Genomic DNA, 26,853 nt, shown 5'->3' on the forward strand with positions numbered 1-26,853 from the left:
TTGTCGAATTTCAGCAGAATCATCTTGAACTTCGTCTTGTCTTCGCCATCGGCAAACGTGAGCAAGTTATAGATGTGGATGGCGTGATCCCCCACAGTCGACAGGAACAGCCCAATATTTCGGAGGCTTCGATATACAGGAGGAACTTCTTTCTGAAGACTTTCCAGTTGACGCTGAGGTTGCCAGAGATCCGGAGTTGCAGAGGAGGTTGGATCTTTTCCATGCCGTTGGATGGCTGCGTGCTGGTCGTTGCAGATTCATTCGAGGTAGGTTCGTTAGAGTTAATAGCTCTCTGGGACCATGATGTGTTATCTGTGTTGGCCTAAATTCGACTGCAACTAGATGCAGTAAAACGAGAAACATGCTTCCGACACAGCAGATGGTCCAACACTGTTTTATTGAACCTGTTGATTGCTGTACATAATCTGCTGTGAATTGACACTCTATTAACCTAACTGATAACCTCCTACTGGCTTGACCAGACTAGCTCTCCATCACATGGTGATGATGTTCATCGGGCTGTGAACTCCGACTATCTCCCTGGCCATGTCCTGTGAGAGAGAGAGAGCCTTAATGCCCTGAGGGCTTTATAGTGGTGGTGTCCTGTCTGGTGATTGGTTGTTCTGTGTCGTGTGTTTTCATTGGTTTATCCTGTGTGTCAATCACTGCCTGTCTGCATCTCGTGGTATACATGAGTGGATATTATGACAAACGGATTTGCAGTTCTCCATTTTCACTCTCCCACCTATATGTAAATAATGTGGTTATATTTGCTACCTTCCAATCTGCAGGAACCATTCCAGAATTTATAGAATTTTGGAAGATAACCACCAAATCATCCATTACTTCTATAGCCACCTCATTCAACACTCTGGGATGTGGATCTTCATTCAACACTCTGGGATGTGGATCTTCAGGTCTAGGAAATTTATCAACTTTTGCCACATTAACTTCCAGTATTACTTTTTTATTCATACTAATTTCTTTCAGCTCTTCACTCTCACTTTTTCCTTAGTTCTCTGGTGTTCCTGGGAGATTTTTGTATCTTCCTTTGTGAAGACAGACACAAAGGCTGAAGAATACACCGCGGCATGATAGGCAGAATCCACACCCAGAAGTGGGTGACCCGCTATCCCAATACACTGAATAAGACGGCAATTAGGCAAATTGAGAGTGGAGGCCAGTTTGAGGCCCAAAGGCAGTGAGGATTTCACTCAATCAGTACAGTGAGGGATGTCCGGCATCGTAGGTCATTGGCCATGACCCATAACAAGGTCCACCTGGCACAAGGAAGAGTCCGAAAACCCAGTAAATGTATACAATCAGCACTGGCATGATGATGTCAGGAATGTGACCCGATGACACTGTGCCCAATAATATATCATGATGTGGAGATGCCGGCGTCGGACTGGGGTGAGCACAGTAAGAAGTCTTACAACACCAGGTTAAAGTCCAACAGTTTTGTTTCAAATCACTAGCTTTGGGAGCACTGCTCCTTCCTCAGGTCCCTGGTGTTGTAAGACTTCTTACAATAATATATCGGCGCGGGTGTGTAACACTCCTACTTTCAGAGCGTACTATTCAGCCAGAAGTATTTGTTTAGTTTTACTACCATTTCCCCATTATAAAATCTCCAGCATCTGTCTTTAATGTGCCCATATGCCCATATTTGTATTTCGGAATTCACTCCCTTCTCCATTCCATTTTACAGTCCATTTTTTATGTTTCTCGCTAGTTTACTTTCATATTCTGTTTTCTCTTTCTTTGTTCATTTCTTGGTCCTCCTGTGCTAAATTTTAAAATGATCCCAATCTTCAGGATTAGTACCTTTTTGGGAACATTATAAGCTTCTTTGTTTGATCTAACAAACCTTTAATGTCTCTGGTTAGTCATGGTTGAATCACCTTTTGCGCCTTCAAGGAATGTAAATTTATTGTATACCCTGTATTAATTTTTTAAATGCTAGCCATTGTCTATCCACCATCAGGCCATTTATAACATGTATCATTATTGTGCATTTTATATTTCATAACTTGCTGCACATACCGTTGTAGATTCTTTTGTTAAGATTTAAGAACTTAGTTTCAGGTTGAACTCAATCACTTTCAAACTTAATGTAAAGATCTATCAGAAATGGTCACTCTTCCCTAAAGGCTCCTTTAAAACAAGATTATTAATTAGTTCTTTCTCATTGCACAATACTAGATTTAAATTAGCCAAGACTCTATTTGGTTCCTCAACATTATGTTCTAAGAAACCATCTTGTATACATTGCAGGAATTCACCCTCCACAGCATTTGTACTAATTAGGTTTGCCCCATATGTTGATTGAAGTCCTCCATGATTACTGTACAACCCTCATTACCTGCACCTCTAATTTCCTGATTTATGTCTTGCTTTACATTATCACTAACATTTGGTGGCCTATAAACAAATCTTACCAATGTTTACTGGTCCTTCCGTTCCTTAGCTCCACCCAAATCTCATTCCTATACTGACTTCATTCTTTATTAACAGTGCTACCCTACCTTGTTTTCCTTTTTGCCTGTCCTTGCTGAATGTCAAATTCCCAGCCTTTGTCACCATGCAGCCATATCTCCGGAATGGCAATTAGATCATATCTGTTTACTTCCATTTGTGTTGTCAATTCATCTACTTTGTTGAGAACACTGTGTACACTCAGATAGAGAGTCTTTAATTCTGTCTTTTTATTATTTTCATAATATCTAGTCTTACCTGCGGGCTACTCTTTAGTTTGTACACTCTATCCCTTCCTGCCAGATTGTCAATTCCCTTGTTGCTATCTTGCTCTCTTGCCCTCTATTTCGATGTAATAAAAATAAAAGTCTCATCTTGCATAAAAAAAATCCTTACTGGGACTATTAGTTCTTCATTGGCTGTAAAGCGCTTTAAGATGTCCAGTAGCCATGAATAGTGCAATATCCATGAAAGTCTTTATTACCTTTTTATTGCTTCTGTTCTGAAAGTAGAGAGCTGAAGCATGTTATTTTGCTCCTTAGCTGCATCTTACAGCATTCTTTGCCGCTCTGTTGAAATGTTTCAGCAGCCAGTCTTGGAAATAATTCGATGCAAGATGGAGATTCTAATCAAGCAGCCAATGCTCAGTTATATTGCCCTTTACTGTCAAGTACCCTGCCAAAATTTACAGTCTAGGCTCACACATAAGAATGTCATTGTGGGCAAAGTACCATAGAGTGGTGGGTTCTTTGAAACAATAACTTTGCACAAGTCAAGATTTTCAGGAGAGAAAGTGAAAACATTGAAAAAAAAGTATCAGTTAGAATGAGTATGTTTCATTCTCCTGACTGTGTATCACTTTACACAAGCAAGGCCAATCAGCTAATCTTAGTTCATACTATAGTATTCCTTTGCAATATCTATTCATTTAAAATCAATTCCATTTGATTTTATGTTCCCTTGTTCTCAGCTCACAATTCAATTTAATTTAAAAATAATACTTTGAGTTTACCTTTTCCACTGTAAGATCATGGCTCTCATTGTTGAATATCCACGGCTAGTATTTTCATGTCAGAGACAGGAATCAGGAGGTGAGGAGGAACTATCACAAACTCCTTCTGCCTGGAGACTGCCAATAGGAAAGATCTTCCAAGGGTCCAGGACCTTAATAAGCTGGAGGCAGACTTGGCACCAAAGGTGGCTGGCCTGTAGCAAGTGTGGGCACAGGGCAAATACCAATGGGCAGATTAAAAGGCCCATCTCCATTCAAAAAAGTATTGGCCCAGTGCTTCTGAGGCAATTAGTGGCTCATCTATTTACTGCTTAACCTTCTGACCACTATAAGCCCCCCTCATCCCAGCTCCTCATCACCATATCACCATCATCCATTATCCTCTTTGTGAAGAAAACTCACAAGCCATATTATTCTAGTTGGAAGCCTTTGAGCTGCCCATAAAATTCCCTGAGTAAACAAACAGGATCATCAAACCTGGACAAGGCATAGGGGGGGGGGGGGGGGGGGGGGGGGATTGGAGACCCCTGGGTGGTCAGGGAGAGGGCAGGATGGCACCCAGACATCTTAGCACTGTCAGTTTGACACCCCAGCAGTGCCATCCGGGCACCCTGGCAGTGCCGTACATCCTGACACTGCCAGGGTTCCAGTCTGGCAGTTCCAAAGTGCCCCGGTGCCTAGCTCCCAGGTTGGCACTGCCAGGGGCTTTCCCAGGTAGAGAGAGGTGGCTTCTCCAAGGTAGGGGGAGGGAGGAGAATGGGTCAGCCAGTTAAAATGGCACCCAATCTACGAGGAGCCTTGAAGCTCACCAGCAGGAAATCCCTCTAAGTGCGGCCTGGGCAGAGAGAATCTCCCCAAGGCCCAACGAAATGGCAAAGGGTCATTGAATAGCGGGGTGTTTCTCAGCACCAGCACACTTTAACTCAAGGCTGCTGAATCCCGCCCATTGAAACTGAATGCATACACGTAATTGGAAAATATTAAATATTTACACTTAGGCTAGGCAAGGGTATCCTTTCAATAGTGTGAAATATATTCTGCCTTTTCACTCATTAGATTAACATCTTTAACAGAGCTAAATACTTTTCAACATTTACAATGTTGACCTTTTACTTGACAGAGTGCCAGTTGAAAGAAGTAACAATCTAGCAAACATATTGTTTAAGGGGTAGTGACATCTTCCAGTCACAGCACTGTCATAGTTCACTTTACTGAACACAAATACAACTCATGCTACAGCAATTAATAATGAACTGCAAAAGAGGCAAAACTATTACTTTCCTCCATGCCTCTGCAGATAATCTGAAGAGCAAGGAAAAAGTGATGGCTCCTCAATATTTCAGGATTCTAGCTGGAATTTACTTCCCACTATCACCCCTAATCCCAGGAGTCGGCTGGCAGGTAGAGCTGCCAGGTGGATAAAGCATAAAATCAAGTGGGATGGTGGGGGTACCATGCCCATCACCTACCTGCCTCCACTGGTATTTTACACCTATCCTTGGGCCAATTAGGGCCCTCAGTGGCCAATTAATGCAAAATCCTACGGCTGCTGTACTGGGAAGTGTGGCGGTGATATTGGGACCTCCTGCTCAGGCACTTTGAACTCAATGGAGAGCCTCCCCCATAAAGCGGACAGAGTTGCCCTCACTTGAACCACCCACCCTCGCCCATTGACTAGCCCCACTGAGGCTACCCCACTGACTTTCAACTCTAGCATCCAGTGATATTCCTGTTCGGGTACTAACTGTTATCCACAAAGTGGGCACTGTTCCCACTGGCATTTTGAGAGAATTGTCAGCCATCTGATTGGCCTGTAGCTCTTGGATGCGGGTCTTGCTCCCAGAAGCCACAACCCCAAGTGTTAGGACCAAGATAGGAGAAGTGCACTCTACTATCTGTCTCTATTTCCACCACTCCACAGGTCGCAGCATATACTTACATTATTTTTCCAGCTATCTGTAGTCAAATATGTACTTCAGCTATGAATCTCAGAATGTCCACTCAATGCCTGGGTTTCTTCAATAAGTAACAAAATTCTGAGTTTATCATAAAACCAGAATTGAAATGTAGAATGCAAAGCTCATCAACATACAGTAAGAAATATTAAATGATAGTAATTACTCTTTCTAACTACTCTGTCACACACACAGCACGGTAGCACAAGTGGATAGTACTGTAGCTTCACAGCGCTAGGGTCCCAGGTTCGATTCCCCACTGGGACACTGTCTGGCAGAGTCTGCACGTTCTACCCATGTCTGCATGGGTTTCCTCCGGGTGCTCCGGTTTCCTCCCACTGTCGAAATACGTGCAGGTTAGGTGGATTGGCCATGATAAATTGCCCTTAGTGACCAAAAAGGTTAGGAGGGGGTTATTGGGTTACAGGGCTTAAGTGGGCCGAATGGCCTTCTTCTGCACTGTATGTTCTATATACTATATACACATCATAAAATAAAATAAAATAGAGGAATTCTGCTGAAAGGTTAAAGTGATGGTTCAAGGGAAAATGATAGATGATGGAATGCTTGAAATGGAGCACGGTCATAAGGTTGGACTCTCAGCAGTGGTCTACAAAACAATCATAAATTTACACTAATTTTCAGACAAACTTTGCGGAAAAACATGCAGTTAACTGATTTCAGAACATGGAGCGACTTCAGAGCAGGGAATACGATGACCTCAGTAGTCTACGGACAGCAGTCTGGACGCTTACCATTGATTTTAGTAAAAGGACATGGACCCAGTTTTGGATGTGATTGGTTACTGTGTCTCTGCCTTGATTGGCAGGCCATTTTCCAGATGGACTCCGGAGACCCCTACGAGATACTGGGGAAGTGCCCCGAGGTTTTTCAGGCGGGTCGGTGGAAAATAATAGGGGTCAAAATTCAGGTGCACCCTGATGCACAACCAAAATATTTTCAGGCTTGTCTGGTTCCCTACAATCCTATTACCAAAGGTTAAGGCAGAACTTGGATGGCTAGAAGACCTGGGGATCATCAGACAGATTAAATTTGCATAGTGAGCTGCACCGGTAGTCTCCATCCTGAAGCCGGACAAAAGCGTTCGTGTTTGTGCTATCTGTAAACTAACTGTGAATAAGGCCTCCAGATTGGACCAATACCCAGTGTCACGGATCAAGGACTTGTATGCAAAATTGGCTAGAGATCACTCAGTCATGAAGGTCAATATGAGCCATGCATACCGATAATTGGAATTGGACCCTGAGTTGGGTGGTATGTGACCATAAATATCCACTGGAGGCTGTAAGCGTTGTCTTTCGGGATATCATGGCTTGCACCATTTTCCAGAGAGTTATGGAAGTTATTCTGCTGAGTTTTCCATGTGTGGTTGCCTGGACAATATTTTGGTCACAGGCAAGACAGAAAGTGAGCACCTGAGCAATCTGGATGAGGTACTGCACCACTTTTCAGAGGCGGGTGTCTGGTTTAAGAGAGAGAAGAATGTTTTTCATGCCAAAGATGTCGTCCATCTGGGGTATCGGATAGACGGGGAGGGTCTACACCCAGTGGAGGAAAAAGTATGTGCCATCAAATAAGCCCTCACACTGCAAAATACAACCAAGCTGCGATCATTTCTGGGGCTAGTAAACTACGACAGCAAATTCATCCCGGGCCTCGCAATCATTCTGGTCTCCCTGCATAGCCAGCTTAAAAAGAAAATCAGGAGTGTGCGTAGACAGAGCTGCAGGAACAAATGTTTGCTAATGTGAAAAGGCAGCTGACTTCATCCAGCCTGCTGACGCACTGTGATCCCGCCAAACCACTCCTAGCCTCGCAATACGGCATCGGCAGTGTTCTCTCTCATCAGATGGACGCTGGTAGGGAATGACCGATTGCATTTACAGTGAAAACACTGGCTGTGGTGGAATGCAAATTGAGAAAGAAGGTTTAGCCGTGGTCTTTGCTGTAAAGAAGTTCCATCAGTACATGTATGCCCATCGTTTCACTGGCAATTACCAGACAATTACCCACGTTATCAGACAATTACCCACTTTTGGCTCTTCAAAGAAGATAAGACCATTGCACCCATGGGGTCGGCAAGAATCGAGCGGTGGGTCCTCCTGTTGGCGACATACAAGTATACTTTGGAGCATCGGCCGGGGACACAGATCACAAACGCGGATACGTTGAGTCGACTCCCGCTGCCAATGAGACCACGAACGCCACCCAGAGCCAATGAAGTCATAGCGTTGCATTTCATGAATACATTGGCAGTTACGGCGGCCCAAATACATGACTGGACACAAATGGACCACCATTTGTCCAAAGTTCGGCGTATAATACAGTACGGGGACCAGCATCATAAATTACCCAGTGAGTTGAAGATTTTCACCACCAAAATAGCAAAATTGAATGTGGAAGATGGCATCCTCCTCTGGGGGACTCGCGTTGTGGTCCCATGTAAAGGTTAGGACCCCATACTGAGGAACCTTCATAATGGACACTTATGCCTAATGGCCGGGCCTGAATGAGGAGATAGAGCGACTGGCCCAACAATGTAGTGTGTGTCAAGAGCTGCGGAAGCTCCTGCCCTCTGCACCTCTTCAGCCCTGCTGACTGACCCATCCCTCCCACTGACCACTTGTCCATTCTCCCACAGGTCCAGCATCCGATGGCGCTGGCCCATCCTGGGCGGCCCCCTCTGCTGACTCTGAGGAGAACACCTCGGTGGAGAGCTCTGAGGGTGAAACTGTTATAGTCGCGACATAGGTGTCATCCCGACCCTCCACCAGCGCAGATACACACACCTCAGTGAGACATGTTAGTGGTCAGGCCTCTGGGGCACAATCTGGCGAGCACCACACTGCTCCTGATGTACATCTGGTGGAGACAGGAACGCCCAGGCAAGACAGCAGTTGGAGGTCTGCTGGATCCCTGGACCCAGCTGGGTCCCAGCCTGATGTTGTGGGGATGATAGGGAAAACCTGGACATCCAGAGGGAGATATCAGCAACACTCCAACAGATCCATAGCTGATTGGAGGAGTCCTAGAGGCTACGGGTGCAGGAGATAGTGACAGAAATGAGTGGTACCGAGGCCAAAACTGCTAGGGTGGCGATCGCAGTGGAGAGCCTGGTGCGCGACGTCTGCACCATGAGTGAAGGTGTGCAAGCGTTGCACAGTCATTGACGGCCATGGCTGTAGGTCTCGGCAGTATGTCTGCCTCACTTGTGATGTCACCCAATACCAGGCCGACCTTGAGGGGTTTTGCGGGACCTACAAAAGACTCCATTCCATACTGGAGATCCTAGGAGCTTATCAGTGTCTTGGGTAGAGGGGTCAATTATCAGGGGGGCATAGGTTTAAGGTGCGAGGGGCAAGGTTTAGAGGAGATGTACGAGACAAGTTTTTTTACACAGAGGGTAGTGGGTGCCTGGAACTTGCTGTCGGAGGAGATGATGGAAGCAGGGACAATAGTGACGTTTAAGGGGCATCTTGACAAATACATGAATAGGACAGGAATAGAGGAATACAGAACCCGGAACTTTGTTCTTTTGTTCTTATGTCCTGCTGTCAGATGGGAATGACCGAAGCACTGCGGAGCTTGTCCCAGTTGCAGGTGGGTATAGCTGAGGCACTGCAGAGCATGGCCCGGTCACTGGGGAACGTGGCCCAGTCACTGAGGAGCATCGGCGAGGGCGCCAACACGATGGGGAATCACCAGGGCTGACAGAGCCAGATGATGCAGGGGCAGCCAGGGCTCGACCAGGGAACTGTGTCCCATCCCCTGGTGTTGGCTGCTGCATTTGTTGGGAGTTGACTCCCACGCAATGTCCAGGCATCAAAGTGCGATTTGGAATGCTAGGCAATGACTCCCACATGCTACATGCCACAGGAACCCGTTTGGCATGTGTCAAGTGCTCACTTAATCACAATTGCCAGTTCCCTCTTAGCCTTCAGCCACGCAGCCAGAAGCCACAGCAGTTGGTGGGGTTATGCGTGATTGGTAGGGCAGATGGGCAGGGACAGGGGTTTGCTTGGGAATCGGGTTGGGATCCAAGGCTGGCATGGTGGTGCTGCTTCGATGCCCCCCGCCCAGGCCTTCCCCCACACCCTCGCATGGTGGCCCACCTCTGCAGAGCATCCCCCACTGGTCTCTTTGCCTGTGAGCAAAGATTGCTACTCCCCTCCTCGGCTCCATGGAAGTCCTTCCGTCAGGTTCACCTTTTTAATAAGTGGTACTAATTGGCGCCAGCATGACCACTTGCTGGGAAGGCTGGTGAATGACAGAAGGCCGTTGGATGACAGGTGGCTCTTGTTAATTGTATGGAAATGGGGCTTAAGTGGTGTTAATTGGTTTCTCGCCACGCTGCAGATTCCAAATATGCCTCTGGGAGCAGGCCAGTTGCATCGCAAACTGTTTGACGCCAGACGTGCTTCTTCCGCTATTCACCAGCCTCGTTTTGCTTGAGCGAGAGAATAGCGAGGCCGGAAGATCGCACCCATGGTGTTATTTTTCCATTGTCATGTTATTACCTTTACAATTCATTGGATATGTTTAAGGTAGGATTCTCTGTTCTAGAGACAAAATACTCCCGACAGCAGAGAATCAGGACCATGTCCTGTTCGCACCAGAAGCCTCACCGAGGAGATATTCACGGGCCTTGACTATGCAAAATAATGCATAGCGGTAAACACACCGGTTTTCCTGCACTTATTGGTGTAGGGTCACCATTTTCAACAGGGCCCCTGATCCCAGTGTCCGGAGACAGGCTACCTCTCCCCCCACCCCTCCCCCACCCCCCGACAATGCAAATGTTGAATCCCCCCCCCCCCTTCACAAGGGGAGCATCACTTAGCCCTCATCAAGGAAGGGCATCCTTTCCCCAACACGGGAATAACGGGTCACCCCCCAGCATGCATACATGCATGTCAATGACCCATCCCCCCCACCCTGACCCCACAACATCCCCCTCAGCCACTCCCCCAGCACCCCCCTCCCACTTCCGCCTCCCTTTCAGATCCCTGCCTTCTTTACCCATCCCTTGGTATTGCCAATGGAGTACCACCCCCCCCGGCACTATGGCACTGACACCTTGGCAATGACAGCCTGGCCTGCGGGATCCCATGGGGTCAAGAGATGTTAGCCCATTGCTCATGTGCCACTCTGTTGCTGGCAGGCTGTAGAGGGAGGGTCCCCCAAGGGTCCTGGCGATTGGTTGGGTTCAGGCTGGGGGGTAAGGAGTTAACCCCGGACCCTCCGCCGGGATGGGGTCCAATGTCTGGACTGTGCCCCTTCCAGCCCTGGGCAACCTGTGGTTACACTTGGGATGGTGATCTCAGGCAGTCCTCGATTGAAAATCATCCTCCTCTGACCTATGATCCGTGACCAGACCCGAACTGTGGCTAGGATACTGGAGCAAACCCCAATATTTTGTTTATTTTGTAAGACTGTGTGGAAAGAATACTTTTCTCCAAGAGTGCTTGCACAAAGAAATAGGGATTTGATATTTTAAAACAAAACTTCATTATTAATGCAATATTAACCTCTTTAACATCACACCTGAAAATAGCTGACAATTTCCCACTGAACAATACTACCAAATACAGTAAATTCATCATAATACAGCTCCTAATCCATTATACATCCCACTGGCACAGAGTATTAGTTGTTTTCCTGACCAGTTTTGGCTCCTATTAGAACTCCTGCAGACTCTGGTTGGATGTCTTCAAGAAACTATTTCAACATGTTTGTTTGAGCTTCTTCCTGGTCAAGTCTGCACTGCTGTAAATACTGTTACTCTTTGTTTATCTATCCTACTGTGAGAGCAAAATACCTTCCTTGTGGTCTAAAGGGTTAGACAGATCAGAACTCAACTCAAAATTTTTCTCACAATGTCTGAATACCTTAGCTCCACCAAGCAATGACATTATCTCCTCAAGCTGAAAACAAATGAACTCTCCAGGGACTCCTCCTAGTCAAAGTACAGTGAATTAGCCCAGGTTTTTGACTATGGTAAATTTTACCTCTGGCTCTTAAAGTTTTCTGGTCTTGCCAAACAAGATCATATTAAAACATGACTACTGCAGTCAAACACAATCTAACCACAGGCTTTTAATCCTTAAATTGCCAAATGTTTGTAATCCAATATATTTTAAATCCTGCATTCTTCACACTTCTCAATCTGAACTGATCTGCCTGACAGCTGATGAGCAGATCAGACAGTTCAATGACGATGCAAGCCATGGAAACTTTCCCTTTCCTCACATCTGCTCCCTCAGACCTATGCATTTAAACTGCTGCTTTTTATAGTGTCTCGCCCTTCATAGAAAGCCCACAACACTTGAAAAGCCATTAAATCCCATGAGATCCTTTGAAATGCTTAGCATTCATTCAATTTCATAGTGCAGTTCCTTTAACTAGCCTTTGACTGACGGTATAATAGTTTAAAAATAAAACATAGAATCATAGAAGCCCAACAGTGCAGACGGAGGTCATTTGGGCTTTCAGCCTGTTGATCACATTCAAATGAATGCATATCAGCTGTTTTAATATGTTTCCAGTGGCGCAGGGCGGAAAGCTCGCTATGGCTGGTGGGACAGGTACCGGAGAATAAGAATGGCTCTGCCGCTCCATTTTTGTCCCAAAGTGGAATTCTCATCCTGATCTGGATTCCCAATCTTAGTAGTGCGGAACAGAAAATCCCACCCTTAATCTTTTATGGTAACTCCTTCAAATGCTGATTTCTATCTTTCTTTTCCTCTACGAATGTCAAAATGGAAGCGTACCACTGCTACTGAACGTAATTCGTACCAGGTAAATTCCACCTTGAAGAATTGGTTTTTGCAAAGTAATTTTTGGAAGATAATTGAGTAGTCAACAATAAATTGCCAATGATAATTAACTTAAATAATGAGATTTCAAACTGCCAGAAGAAAATAAACTAGATTGCGTGACTAAATCCTACCACCAAACCTGGTAACAAGCAGAAGTCGAGTCCAAAGGAGAAAGTAGAGAGAAGAAGAAAATGTTTTTTTAAAACAAGTCGACCTAATTGACATAGTGGAGCTTGGTTTTATTAAACAACACTCCTACAAAAGGTGAACCTTTAGCATGTTCAATTAATTAAATAATTCTGTGCTTACTGGATAGATTTTCAGATAAACAAGTTTCTCAGAAACATCAGCATCTAACAGTATAATAAAGAATACATGGATTCAGCAGTACTTTCCATTTTGCAATAAAAGGAGCGAACTTTAAATTAGTTATCCTATTGATAGATACATGATTTGATAGCATGCACATATTCTAGAGGAATTCAAAGAAGGGAAGGGGGAGAGGAGTAGAGCATTAGTCATTGGAGACTCCAGAGTTAGGGGGATAGATAGGAGATTCTGTGGGAACGAGAGAGACTCGCGGTTGGTGTGTTGCCTCCCAGGTGCCAGGGTACGTGATGTCTCGGATCATGTTTTCGGGATCCTGAAGGGGGAGGGGGAGCAGCCCCAAGTCGTGGTCCACATAGGCACCAACGACATAGGTAGGAAAAGGGATAGGGATGTAAGGCAGGAATTCAGGGAGGTAGGGTGGAAACTTAGAGCTAGAACAAACAGAGTTATTATCTCTGGGTTGTTACCCGTGCCGGCGAGACAAGGATTAGGGAGAGAGAGCAGTTGAACATGTGGCTACAGGGATGGTGCAGGAGGGAGGGTTTCAGATACCTGGATAATTGGGGCTCATTCTGGGGTAGGTGGGACCTCTACAAACGGGATGTTCGGAAGGGTTTAAACTAATTCAGCAGGGGGTTGGGAACCGGAATTGTAGCTCCAGTATACAGGAGGTTGAGAGTAGTGAGGTCATGAGTAAGGTTTCAAGGTTGCAAGAGTGTACCGGCATGCAGGAAGATGGTTTAAAGTGTGTCTACTTCAACGCCAGGAGCATCTGGAATACGGTGGGTGAACTTGCAGCATGGGTTGGTACCTGGGACTTCGATGTTATGGCCATTTCGGAGACATGGCTAGAGGAAGGACAGGAATGGTTGTTGCAGGTTCCGGGTTTAGATATTTCAGTAAGCTCAGGGAAGGTGGTAAAAGAGGGGGAGGGGGTGACATTGTTAGTCGAGGACAGTATTACGGTGGCAGAAAGGATGTTTGATGAGGACTCGTCTACTGAGGTAGTATGGGCTGAGGTTAGAAACAGGAAAGGAGAGGTCACCCTGTTGGGAGTTTTCTATAGGCTTCCGAAAAGTTCCAGAGATGCAGAGTAAAGGATTGCAAAGATGATTCTGGATAGGAGCGAAAGTAACAGGGTAGTTGTTATGGGGGACTTTAACTTTCCAAATATTGACTGGAAACGCTATAGATCGAGTACTTTAGATGGGTCCGTTTTTGTCCAATGTGTGCAGGAGGGTTTCCTGACACAGTATGTAGATAGGCCAACAGGAGGTGAGGCCACATTGAATTTGGTACTGGATAATGAACCAGGACAGGTGCTAGATTTGGAGGTAGGTGAGCACTTTGGTGATAGTGACCACAATTCAGTTACGTTTACATTCGCGATGGAAAGGGATAGGTATATACCGCAGGGCAAGAGTTATAGCTGGGGGAAAGGCAATTATGATGCGACAAGGCAAGACTTAGGATGGGGAAGGAAACTGCAGGGAATGGGCACAATTGAAATGTGGAGGTCGTTCAAGGAACAGCTACTGCGTGTCCTTGATAAGTATGTACCTGTCAGGCAGGGAGGAAGTGGTCAAGCAAGGGAGCCGTGGTTTACTAAAGTAATTGAATCACTTGTCAAGAGGAAGAAGGAGGCTTATGTAAAGATGAGGCGTGAAGGTTCAGTTAGGGCGCTCGAGAGTTACAAGCTAGCTAGGAAGGACCTAAAGAGAAAGCTAAGAAGAGCCAGGAGGGGACATGAGAAGTCCTTGGCAGGTAGGATCAAGGATAACCCTAAAGCTTTCTATAGGTATGTCAGGAATAGAAGAATAACTGGGGTAAGAGTAGGGCCAGTCAAGGACAGTAGTGGGAAGTTGTGCGTGGAGTCCGAGGAGATAGTCGAGGTGCTAAATGAATATTTTTTGTCAGTATTCACGCAGGAAAAAGACAATGTTGTCGAGGAGAATACTGAGATACAGGCTACTAGACTAGAAGGGCTTGAGGTTCATAAGGAGGAGGTGTTAGCAATTCTGGAAAGTGTGAAAATAGATAAGTCCCCTGTGCCGAATGGGATTTATCCTAGGATTCTCTGGGAAGCTAGGGAGGAGATTGCTGAGCCTTTGGCTTTGATCTTTATGTCGTCATTGTCTACAGGAATAGTGCCAGAAGGCTGGAGGATAGCAAATGCTGTCCCCTTGTTCAAGAAGGGGAGTAGAGACAACCCTGGTAACTATAGACCAGTGAGCCTTACCTCTGTTGTGGGCAAAGTCTTGGAAAGGTTTATAAGAGGTAGGATTTATAATCTAGAAAGGAATAATTTGATTAGATATAGCCAACACGAATTTGTGAAGTGTAGGTCGTGCCTCACAAACTTTATTGAGTTCTTTGAGAAGGTGACCAAACAGGTGGACGAGGGTAAAGCAGTTGATGTGGTATATATGGATTTCAGTAAAGCGTTTGATAAGGTTCCCCATGGTAGGCTATTGCAGAAAATACAAAAGCATGGGATTCAGGGTGATTTAGCAGTTTGGATCAGAAATTGGCTCGTTGTAAGAAGCCAGAGGGTGGTGGTTGATGGGAAATGCTCAGTGTGGAGTTCAGTTACTAGTGGTGAACCACAAGGGTCTGTTTTGGGGCCACTGCTGTTTGTCATTTTTATAAATGACCTGGAGGAGGGTGTAGAAGGATGGGTGAGTAAATTTGTAGATGACACTAAAGTCAGTGGAGTTGTGGACAGTGCGGAAGGATGTTGCAGGTTACAGAGGGACATAGATAAGCTGCAGAGCTGGGATGAGAGGTGGCAAATGGAGTTTAATGCAGAAAAGTGTGAGGTGATTAATTTTGGAAGGAGTAAGAGGAAGATAAAGTACTGGGCTAATGGTAAGATTCTTGGTAGTGTGGATGAGCAGAGAGATCTCGGTGTCCATGTACATAGATCCCTGAAAGTTGCCACCCAGGTTGCTAGGATTGTTAAGAAGATGTACAGTGCCTTAGCTTTTATTGGTAGAGGGATTGCGTTTCGGAGCCATGAGGTCATGTTGCAGCTGTACAAAACTCTGGTGCGACCGCATTTGGAGTATTGCGCGCAGTTCTGGTCGCCGCATTATAGGAAGGATGTGGAAGCATTAGAAATGGTGCAGAGGAGATTTACCAGGATGTTGCCTGGTATGGAGGGAAGATATTATGAGGAAAGGCTGAGGGACTTAAGGCTCTTTTATTTAGAGAGCAGGTTAAGAGGTGACTTAATTGAGGCATTCAAGATGATCAGAGGGTTAGATAGGGTGGACATTGAGAGCCTTTTTCCTCGGATGGTGATGGCTAGCACGAGGTGACAGCTTTAAATTGAGGGGAGATAGATATTGGACAGATGTCAGAGGTAGGTTCTTTACTCAGAGAGTAGTACGGGCGTGGAATGCCCTGCCTGCAACAGAAGTGGACTCGTCAACATTAAGGGCATTTAAATGGTCAATGGATAAACATATGGATGATAAAGGAATAGTGTAGATGGGCTTTAGAGTGGTTTCACAGGTCGGCGCAACTTCGAGGGCCGAAGGGCCTGTACTGCACTGTAATGTTCTATGTTTTAAATTCTCCATTAATCAAGAAATAAGGTGGCTAATTTTCCTACCCTGGATTTAAATCAAAGATTCTTCCTGTAGTGTAAGGAATAAAGATATGCCATGTAAGCAAAGAAGTATTAATTTAATTAAATGTGCTGAAGACCCACCTTTTATTTGAGGTGTGTCAGTAAAATTAAGGCTGGCTTGGGTGAACTGATCTATATCTTAAACAAATAGACTTTGGTGCCAGGCATGAATAACCAAAAACTCTACAATGATACAGAAATACATTTTAATTTTAAATTAGTCAAATTCCTAGCTGCATGGTCCATTTTCAGTTTGTGAGCTGGAACATTTTTGTGATATTTAGCTGTGAACCTTGTGCTGTGCTTGACATAACCACTGCTCTGGTATTCCCTGGAGAACATGGACTTAATGGGCACAACCCTAAATTAATGGAAGAGTGATTGTTAAGCGAAGCTTCTGTAGATTAGCACCTCTCATAAGTCTCCGTCTTTCCCTGAACAAGCCAAGTTATCAAGGTTAAAAATATCAACAGGGAATTAATATTTTGATCATTTTCATTAATACGTCAGTGCTCGCCTTCTCACCAGCTAACCAGTAAACAGATTTCATAATACTCAGGCATCTAAAATGATCTTACTGAAAACTAAATGGTTCGAAAACAACTATATTAAGACCAGGGCCGGGATTCTCCCCTACCCGGCGGGGCGGGGGGGTCCCGGCGTAGCGGAGTGGCGCCAACCACTCCGGCGTCGGGCCCCCCCAAAGGTGCGGAATTCTCTGCACCTTTAGGGGCTAGGCCCGCGCCGGAGTGGTTGCCGCCACGCCAACTGGCGCAAAAACAGGCGCCAATGGCCTTTGACGCCCGCCGCCTGGGTCGGGGCAGGCCAAAAGGCCTTCACCGGCTCGCGCATGCACCGGTGCGACAGCGGCCGCTTACGTCACCACCGGCGCATGCGCGGTAAGAGTGCCCCCACGGCACTGGCCCGCCCGCCGATCGGTGGGCCCTGATCGCGCGCCAGGCCATCGTGGGGGCGCCCCCCCCAGGACCTCGAGGGCCCGCTCGCGCCGCCAATCCCGCCACCACCAGAGGTGGTTGAATCGACGCCGGCGGGATTGGCCTCTCAGCGGCGGGACTTCGGGTCATTGCGGGGCGGAGAATCGCCGCAGGGGGCACGGCGATCGGCGCGGAGCAATTCTCGCCCCCGCCAATTCCCGGGTGGCGGAGAATTCCGGCCACAGCGGGGGCGGGATTTACGCCGGCCCCAGGCGATTCCCTGGCCCTGCGGGGGGGTCGGAGAATTTCGCCCCAGATATCTAAAATTGGACAACTTTTCTATCTAACCAAACAGAACACATACCATGGTTACTCTTACCTTAAATAACGAACGGCAAATATATTCATATACCGAAGTTTTCAGGGTACCAATCAAAGTTGTAATTCGGACTTCTGTGTTTTCAGAATCCTGTTGGATAATGATACACAGATACATTTTAATTTCTAATTAGCTGGTCTCATTTCATATCTCGTTAGTATAAAAATGCAAGTTAATCTAGATTTTGTAAAAATGGAGAAAGTGAACTGAGGCCTCGCACATCTGGAATTGAAAATGGCTCACTCATGGATTCCTGGCACCTGCTGTTGGCAGAGGATGAAAAGGCAAGGGAAAGGCTTGACAGCAATGATTTGAGAATTTCTACTTCTGGCAGGTATGGTGATTTTATAAGGAGACACCTTTAAGCAATTAAATCAACAATTTGTGATATCTTCTTTGATTCTTATTTACATGTGTGCCTCATTCTGTCCATCTTCACAGAGACAGATGGACAGAAATTCAAATATTCTGATTATTCCCAGTCAGTTAAATACATCTTGGAAGGGCTTACATAGACCGATGGACACCCGCACCAGTAGAGTTGCATCACAGATTTGGGAGAATTTGATATATGTCCAAAACATCTGTCAGAAAGCCTTCAACGAGATGCTCCTCCTGCTCTCCCTTCTAATATTTTTTAATCTGAAGGGGTTGAATGCAAGCACCTAGTCCCACTTCTTGCAGGCAGCGCTACTTTTCAACCTCCACTAAAGACATAAGGAAGTAAGCCAGGAAGCACAGTGACTGCCTTTTTATTTGCGATCCATTTTAATCGGCATGTGAAGCACAATGAATTAGACTTGAACAAAAATTTCACAATGAATATTTAATAAATGATGAATGGGGGTTATAGATTGATAAAATATTACTCTCTTTTACTGTATATTGGCCATTTCCAATAATACAAGGGCAACGCCTTATTGCTGATGTAAACAATAGTCTAATTACCAAACAGGCAAATCAATCCAATGGCAAGAATTTTTTTAATGTCGGTGTTTGGATAGTCAGCAATTTCCCCATCTTTACTGTGTCATTGTAATAGATAAAAGTTCTGCTTCAAAGCATCCAGATAAGATAAAGGCATACCTTCCTGCTCTGCAAGGATCGTTGAAAGAGCCTAAGAAAGGCTGACAGACTAAAGCGATACATATTATTAATTTTGGATAGATCGGTGATAATAAAGAACATCTTGCTGGCAGTTTCAGCAAGTGGAAGAAATGCATCCCTCTCCTGCAAGAAATAAAAATTATGATTAACAATGATATTTTGCTGCCCTCCACAGACAGAAGTGAATAACACCAATCTAAGATAGGCTGATAATCATATGAAGGAACAATTTTATTAAAAAGGGAGAAATAATGCCACAATTTGAAGTCTAAGGCCTGGATTTTCTGTAACAATGAAAAGCCCCACTGTTATTGTCATAAAGTTGAAATGCAGAAGTTGTGCCCCAAATGTAGCACATACCTTTCTTGTGGGTGTGCAAAGGATCCGGGTCTGGATTTGTGCATATACATTTTGCGGGGGCGGCTGTACAGACAAATGGCAGCTGCCTCCAGTTATGCCTCATTTACATTAGCCTTGAGTAGAAAACATGGTGCGGGATTCTCCATTTCCGAGTCTAAGTGTTGATGCCAACGCAGAATACATGGACTTTCACGACAGAAAAACCGGCGCCACACCTGGACCGATTCCGCTACTATTCAGCAGCTAGCAATGCGCCACATGAAACACAATCGATTCTAATAAGAAAAGGTGCTGGATTTGCTGGTTTTGCGATTGACACCGAAAGACTCACAAGCTGCAGCCGCGTATAAACAATTCTCTCCCCACATACACCATCCCAGCCAACAAGATGGTAGTGAGGAGAGCAGCCCTGAGGTTCACAGATGCCGAGCTGGAGACCCTCTCGGACGGGGTGGAGGAGCGGCAGATGACCCAAGCCCGGGAAGGAGGCTGACAGACACCACCGTTCGCTGTATCTGGGCGCAGGTGGCAGAGGCCGTGAGCGCTGTGGGCAACACTGTCCGGGCGGGCTAGCAGTGCCGGAAGAAAACTGCACGACCTCCTCAGGGCTGCCAGAGTGAGTAGGCAGCAGTGTGCCCCTGGCACTAACCCCATCCCACACACCCGTAAGCCGACCTCCCCCACACGGAGAGCGGCCGAATCCCTACTCTGCACCACATGTGGCCGCCAGTACCATCTGGGAATGCAGCTAGATGTAGCGTTAAGACACAGAAAAGTAGACACGAGTTATGTTGGTACGGGTGTAGGGCACAGTTTAGTTATAGGGGCTAGGGCACAAAACTGAAAATAGTGCTCTGTCTAATGGGTGTGAGTGGTGGGCTGGATGAGCTGGCCATGGGAGGTGAAATGGGTGGATGTTGTAGGGGGAATGGAGCCTGCAGGTGGCCCATGCTCCCCATCCTCCTCCTCCCCCCTCCCCTCCTGACCGTCCGCACCACTGCCACCCCGGGATCCGATTGGACCATGTGATGGAATGGCCAGCTTGCATGTAGGAATCACCCAGGTGGACAGTGGAAAGTATTACCGTTGGCAGGAGTCAGACATTGTCATGTGATGTGGAGCACCAGACCTCATCACAGAGCGGGTTGTCATCATCCTCCATGTCATGGACCAGACCCAGTGTTACTGCCAACCCAGGGCCCCCACCCCGTAGTGCGGCATGTATGTATCACGGAAGGGGAAGTGAGGGGTTATGGGGTTGGGATGCGGTGACCGTGCGCCTGGCCTCCTCCGCATCCTCCTCGGTGGACGAGGCCTGGCCTTCATCCTCATCCTCAAGCACGTCGCCCCTCTGCTGCGCAATGTTGTGGAGAACACAGCAGGCTGCCATGATGCGGGCAACCCTCTCAGCTTCATACCGGAGGGCCCCTCCAGAGCGGTCCAGGCATCTGAACCGCATTTTCAGGTGCATCCGTGCTGAGCACCGCTGAATCACATCCTTGGTCGTTACATGGGCGTCGTAGTATCGGGTCTCCGCGTCGATCTGTGGCCGCTGGATATGGGTCAGAAGCCACGACGGCAGCGGATAACTGTATCACCCAGGAAACAATCCCTCAGCCGGGTACCGGGCACAGAGGTGTATGGTGCGCAGCTGATGGTCACATATCAGCAGCACGTTCATCGAGTGGAACCCCTTTCAGATGGTGTAGAGTGCCCTGTCACAGCCAGTGCTCATAGGGGACATACATCCCGTCGACCGGGCAGCACAGTAGCACAAGTGGATAGCACTGTGGCTTCACAGTGCCAGGGTCCCAGGTTCAATTCCCCGCTGGGTCACTTCTGTGCGGAGTCTGCACGTTCTCCCTGTGTCTGCGTGGGTTTCCTCCAGGTGCTCCGGTTTCCTCCTTCTGCACTGCATGTTCTACTTTCTATGTTCTATGATCACCACCTGGACCCAGGACATCCCGTCGATGGCAGTGAACCTCACTGCCCGGGCATCCTGGTGGGCTCTGTCCACATTGAAGTAGATGTGTTAATCCGCCTAGGCATATAGGGCCTCCGTGACAGCATGGATGCACCTGCGCACCAAGATCTTTGAGATCCCGGACATATCCCCACTTGCCGCCTGAAAGGACCCCGTTGCATAAAATATCAGGGCGACCATCACCTTGACGGCCATTGGGAGCAGGTGTCCTCCCCATTCCCTCGTGGTGCCAGGTATGCTATCATTTGGCAAATATGTCGCTGTGTCTCTCTGCTCAGCCGGAGTCTTTGACGTCATGCTTGGTCCGGCAGTCCTCGAATGACAGGCAGTGCCAGTACATAATAGGCCTCATGCGCCGCCTTCTTGGCACCTCCTTCTCCTCGGCCTTTTGGGCAGCCGGCTCTCTAACCCGGCTACTGCCACCGGTCTCCCTGCTGCACACTCCGCTGCTGCAGCTTCCTCCTCCTACTCGAGCAGCGCCCGCTTGTACAGCCGCAGGACATCTCCAGGGCTGCAAGGGGCGAAAGGTCGACCTGTTAGCATGGTGTTTACCCCCGTGCCCAATCAGGTCCACCGGGCTAGATGGTGGCACTGGTTGGCACTGCGGGCTCTGTCTCCGCATGTCTCGTCCTTCCCCTCCATCCCCGCACCCCTTGCCCCATCGGTGACTCTGGTCCTGGCGCCCATCCCTGATGCCAGGGATGTTGGCTGACACTGCCCTTGCCAGGGGCTACTGTGAGTGCTGCCCTGGGTCGGCCTCCGGTGGGTGGTGGCTGGGTTGGGGGAGAGGGGGGCTTGGGGCCGGGGTGGGGAGTGGCTGCTGTGTGTGGCTGGTGGGCTGATGTCACTCTGCAGAACCAGGGGCCAAGGTGGGTGGTCAGTTGGTGCGCAGCAAGATGGCCACTGTAATGGCGATTCGTGCTTCGACACCACCCCAGTACCATGGGTAGTCACCCCGACCACTTGGCCTGTTCCTCCGGTGCCCCCCCCCCCCCCACCCTATGTCCGGCACCCAGCCCGCAGCCACCCCTCTGCATGTCCTATCTCCTTTGTCTCTCCCACAACAACCACGAAGCAGGTTTAATTGTCTTAAAAAGCACAAGAGAACCATGCCGTTGGGAACTCGGCCCGTCGGAGGCGGAGAATCACGGAGGCCCCAGAGAATACCAGGTCGGGCCCGCTAATGACATGCAAACAGTTTCTACTCTGACAGCATTCCGGTACTCATTGATACCGCATTCGAGGTGATGGAGAATTGCGATTTGGCATCAAATCGGCGGCTGCTGCATTTCTGGCATCGGAACCGATTCTCCGTCAAATTGCCTTTCCCAATTTCACCATCAGCCAACGGAGAATCCGACCCATTACGTCAAAACATGCAACCTGGGCAGCACGGTGGCCTAGTGGTTAGCACAACCGCCTCACGGCGCTGAGGTCCCAGGTTCGATCCCGGCTCTGGGTCACTGTCCGTGTGGAGTTTGCACATTCTCCCCGTGTCTGCGTGGGTTTCGGCCCCACAACCCAAAAATGTGCAGAGTAGGTGTATTGGCCACGCTAAATTGCCCCTTAATTGGAAAAAATCATTGGGTAATCTAAATTTATTTTTTAAAAAACATGCAACCTGATAGAAGCAGGTCAAAACTTTGTTGAGTGCTTTGGCGAGGTAGGGTGCTACTTCGGTTATGATCCCAGGACATCTTTGGGAGAGGTAAACTGCCCATATGGATTTTAAAAGTGGACGTGAAGGAGTGTGCAAAGTATACAAACTCATTGGAACTGTCAAGACAACTGCCTAAAGTGGCAAGAGGAACTGTCAACACTGCCTAAAGCAAATATCAAGCTGTCAAGAAATGTAAAACCGCTCTTTAAATTTTGAAAAAGATTGTGTGGAGTATTAAAAAAAATCATTGCTTGTAATTTTACTCTGGTGGCATAAGCCCGAGGGTAATCATTACTGGACTTGTGCTCCATTACTGATTTCACAATATTTTATTCCCACAGTAGAGTGCATTCCATTTCAGTATGATTGACAGAGCTGAGTAGTTACAGACTCTTTGAAGCAGTACTATGAATTACACTGTTTTTATAAGGGATTAAGCATTTAGAAGGTGGTTGAGGGAATGTATAGTAAATGGATTTTTATGAGATTTTTAAAATTAAGACACTTAGAGCTTTATTTTATTTAATCTCAGCATGGGTTCTGAGGCCTGGGTGAGTTAGCATGGTAGGTCTAAGGACAAAAGGTGATGGCATGAGTTGACACTAAGTGGGTCTAGGGGCTATACTGGGCCATGAGGGGGGTAGAGGGTTATAGGTTGGCATGAAGGGTATGAGGGTCCCTGGGGAACACAAGATGGCATCAGCTCACATGGATGAGGCATGGGTTGGGGGGATATGGATGTTATTTTACTGTTTTAAAAATCTTGGGCACAGTGCCAGAGCACAGAGGCAGGACTTACACCCAGCCTCCACACATAGAATCATTGAATTACTAAAGTGCAGAAGGAGGCCATTCAGCCCATTGAGTAGAATTATACAATCACTACAATGCAGCAGGAAACCATTCGGCTCACTGAGTCTGCACCAACCCGTTGGAAGCGCACCCTAACCTCGACCCACTCCCCTGCCCTATCACCGTAATACCAACTAATCTTTGGACACTAAGGGGCAATTCAACATGGCTAATACACCTAACGTGCACATCTTTGGACTATGGGCAGAAACCAAAGTACCCGGAGGAAAGTCACGCAGACATGGGGAGAACATGCAAATTCCACACAGTCATCCAAGGTCAGAATCAAACCCGGGTCTCTGGTGCTCTGAAGCAGCAGTGCTAACCACTGTGCTACAATGTCACACTTGTTCCAGGGTTGCCCAGCCCAACTCCCAGAAAAGCCCGCCATGCTGGAATGAAAGTCGTAACTTCTGGAGAATTTTCTTCCAGATCATATTTGCGCAGCTGTCAAAATCCTACCTCTGCACTTCAAACTGGGAACAAAGTTTCAGGCCTAAGTCATTCTAACATGCAGGAGAACAACCCCACAAATCCATTCAGATGTACTTCATGATTGATGCCTGATGCTAATGCTAGCCAGGTGACATAAGTCTCTGAATTTGGGAGGATTGTGATCAGACTTATACTGGAAATGGGCCTCAGGTAAAACACCCAAAATAATGCCTGCAGATGGCTCCTGGAAACATTTTATGTTTCAATATCATCCAATTTAAAAATAAACATAATAAAATTCAGTAAATAATTCATATAAATGTGTTGGCTAGAGACAAGTACGATAAACTAATAAAGGAACTTAGTTGAAACCACAGTTGATCAATAATTGTGCTTGTAAATGATTAAAGTTGTAAAGTATATTAATAATAACATACATAAAAAGTTACTTTCAAAACTTTGAAATTAATTAAAAATGTACTTGCAGATTGTATTTGTTGCTTTTTACTTAATTCAATTGTATAAATTCTTTGATTATAATTTTTTTGAAAATCCACAATACCTGATCTAAAGAGACTTGTAATTTGAATGATTCATTGAGAGATTCCTGGATGAGTGCGCTGCTGGCCTTGGTCTGATTGAGTGACTCTATGAGCTCCTTGTTTTCCAATATATTTCCTTGGGAAGTTGCCAGAGTCTGTGAAAAATGATATTTCTATATTTTAATTCATTTCTGTGAGTTTCGCTCATCCATTTTACTGGCATAAGAAGTAGATTTAAATTTGAACAATTTGCAATCTAAATAATATGCACGTACAGATTGCATCTATTATTACACCAGTCTTTCCCTCTTTGCAGCACATTCAGAAGCTGAGAAACTAGCCTGCACGTTTTCTGGGGCCAAATGTTACGCCAGCGGGATTTTACGGTCTCACTAAAGGCAATAAACCTTTGAATGGCTCGCCCCATTTTACAGCCCTGTTCCTGCTCCAACAGGGCCGGAAAACTCTGCACCAGGTCTCCATTAAAGGCAGATCAAGTAAGCAATTAGCAGGTAAACATGAGCAGTCTAAAGTTTTACTTAGATTTATTTTATTGATATTGCTTTCATCTGAAACTTCCCACTGCTGTGGCCAAGATTGGGAATGACATTTTCTGCTGCAGGTGCCAATACTCCAATGCCTTATGATTTTCAACCAAATAGGCTATGAAAGTGATATTAACGTTCATGGCGCTGTAACAACACAACATGTTGGAGCTCGAGTGCTGATGGGATAGAATAACAGAATACAAATGTAGATCTGAATTTCTTTATATCTTGAGCGCTTAATTTCAATCACACTGTCAACTGGATGCACCAAGAACCAACCCACTTGGACAGAGAGAAAAATCAGAGCAGGAGTCACCTTAACACATCTGTTCAACTCCAATTAACTCATTACCTACTGATGTTTGCTGAGGCACAGAGCAATTCCAGTTACCAACCGTTAGGTGTGATACAAAGAGATAAAGAGTGGGGAAAATATAACAAAAAAGCCCATCGCAAGAGCCACAACAAACAGGATTGAAAAAAACAGGGCATTAACAAATATTTGCTGGTAACATGTTTGGATTATCTTCGGTAACCTCACATTTCTAGACTGTGTTTGAGTACACAGTTTCGATGTTCAGCCTTTCCCTTTAAAATCATTGCTCCGGTCACGAGCTCAATTAGAGCTCAATTTTCTCGTGATGAAGAAAGTTTGCAGATTGTCAGGTGCCTGTAGATTTCAAACTTGATGTCAGGAAAACATCAAGGGCACAATCTTGTGAAGCTCCTGGGACTGGGAAACTAAATTATACCTTTACAACTAAGTTGCAACAAATGAGAAACATGTGCCTACAGATACACTACTGGTTAAAGGTGGTGTGCTTCCGACGAGGTAGTCATCCTGGTAGATTTGGTGTGAGTACGAGCAGCTTTTCTTTTATAGAAATTTTGATGGAGTAGGGGACAGGTGGTTGCTCTGCTGCATTGAGCTTGGGAGGCGGTTATCCAGAGAAGTCAGGACATGGTGGTCCATGGATGGGAGAGTGGGTCATGGAGGACTTAAGAAGGGTCATGGGGGACAAACGGAGGGAGGTGGGTGACAGAGAGAAGTTAAATGTCTGAGGAAGGTAATTCAAGCACGATATTGGAGAGATCAAGGGTGTTTGAGGGCAGATCAGTGGTGAGGTTGGGAAGGTAACCGCGGTCAAGTAAAAGATGATAGAGGACAGTCAAGGATGATAGTGAAGGAGGGGCATGTTCAGGGTGCCAGAGTCAGTTCAATGGTGGTGGGCATGGCTCTAGGTTTACAGTTGATTTTTTTTTAGTCCTCTATGGGATGTAGGCGTCGCTCGTTAGGCCAGCATTTATTACCCATCCCTAGCTGCCCTTCAGAGGTTGTGGGGAATTGCTGTAGTGCTTAAGGTGTAGGTATACCCACAGTGCTGTTAGGGAGGGTGTGCCAGGATTTTGCCCCAGCGACAGTGAAGGACTGGTGATGCATTTCGAAGTCAGGGTGGTGAGTGATTTGGAGGGGAACCTCCAAGTGGTGGAGTTCCCAGCTATCTGCTGCTCTTGTCCTTCTGGATGGTAGTGGTCATGGGTTTGGAAGGTGCTATTTAAGGAACCTTAGTGAGTTACTGCAGGCATCTTGTAGATGATACACATGGCTGCCACTGTTTGTCGATGGTGGAGGGTTTGAATGTTTGTGGAAGGAGGAGCAATCAAGCAGGCTGCTTTGTCCTGGATAGTGTTGAGCTTATTGAGTATTTTCGGAGCTGCACTCATCCAGGCACGTGGACAGTATTCCAATACACTCCTGATGATGGTAGACAATCTTTGGGGGGGGTCAGGGGATGAGTAGGA

At 46.5% G+C, this 26,853-nt stretch overlaps 1 protein-coding gene across 2 annotated transcripts in view; it reads right to left on the reverse strand.

Moving 5' to 3' along the window:
- The window catches only part of LOC119977114 (cytoplasmic dynein 2 heavy chain 1), a 734,352-nt gene that overhangs the window by 308,865 nt on the left and 398,634 nt on the right, over nt 1-26,853 (reverse strand). For both annotated transcript variants that reach the window (XM_038817726.1, XM_038817724.1), the window contains 3 exons: nt 24,523-24,657; nt 18,649-18,792; nt 17,563-17,652 (listed from right to left, as the gene is read on the reverse strand). In XM_038817726.1, the coding sequence (XP_038673654.1) occupies nt 17,563-17,652; nt 18,649-18,792; nt 24,523-24,657 (369 nt within the window). The remainder of the gene's footprint in view (nt 1-17,562; nt 17,653-18,648; nt 18,793-24,522; nt 24,658-26,853) is intronic.

The sequence above is a fragment of the Scyliorhinus canicula genome, chromosome 14 (assembly GCF_902713615.1).
Source record: "Scyliorhinus canicula chromosome 14, sScyCan1.1, whole genome shotgun sequence".
NCBI lineage: Eukaryota > Metazoa > Chordata > Chondrichthyes > Carcharhiniformes > Scyliorhinidae > Scyliorhinus > Scyliorhinus canicula.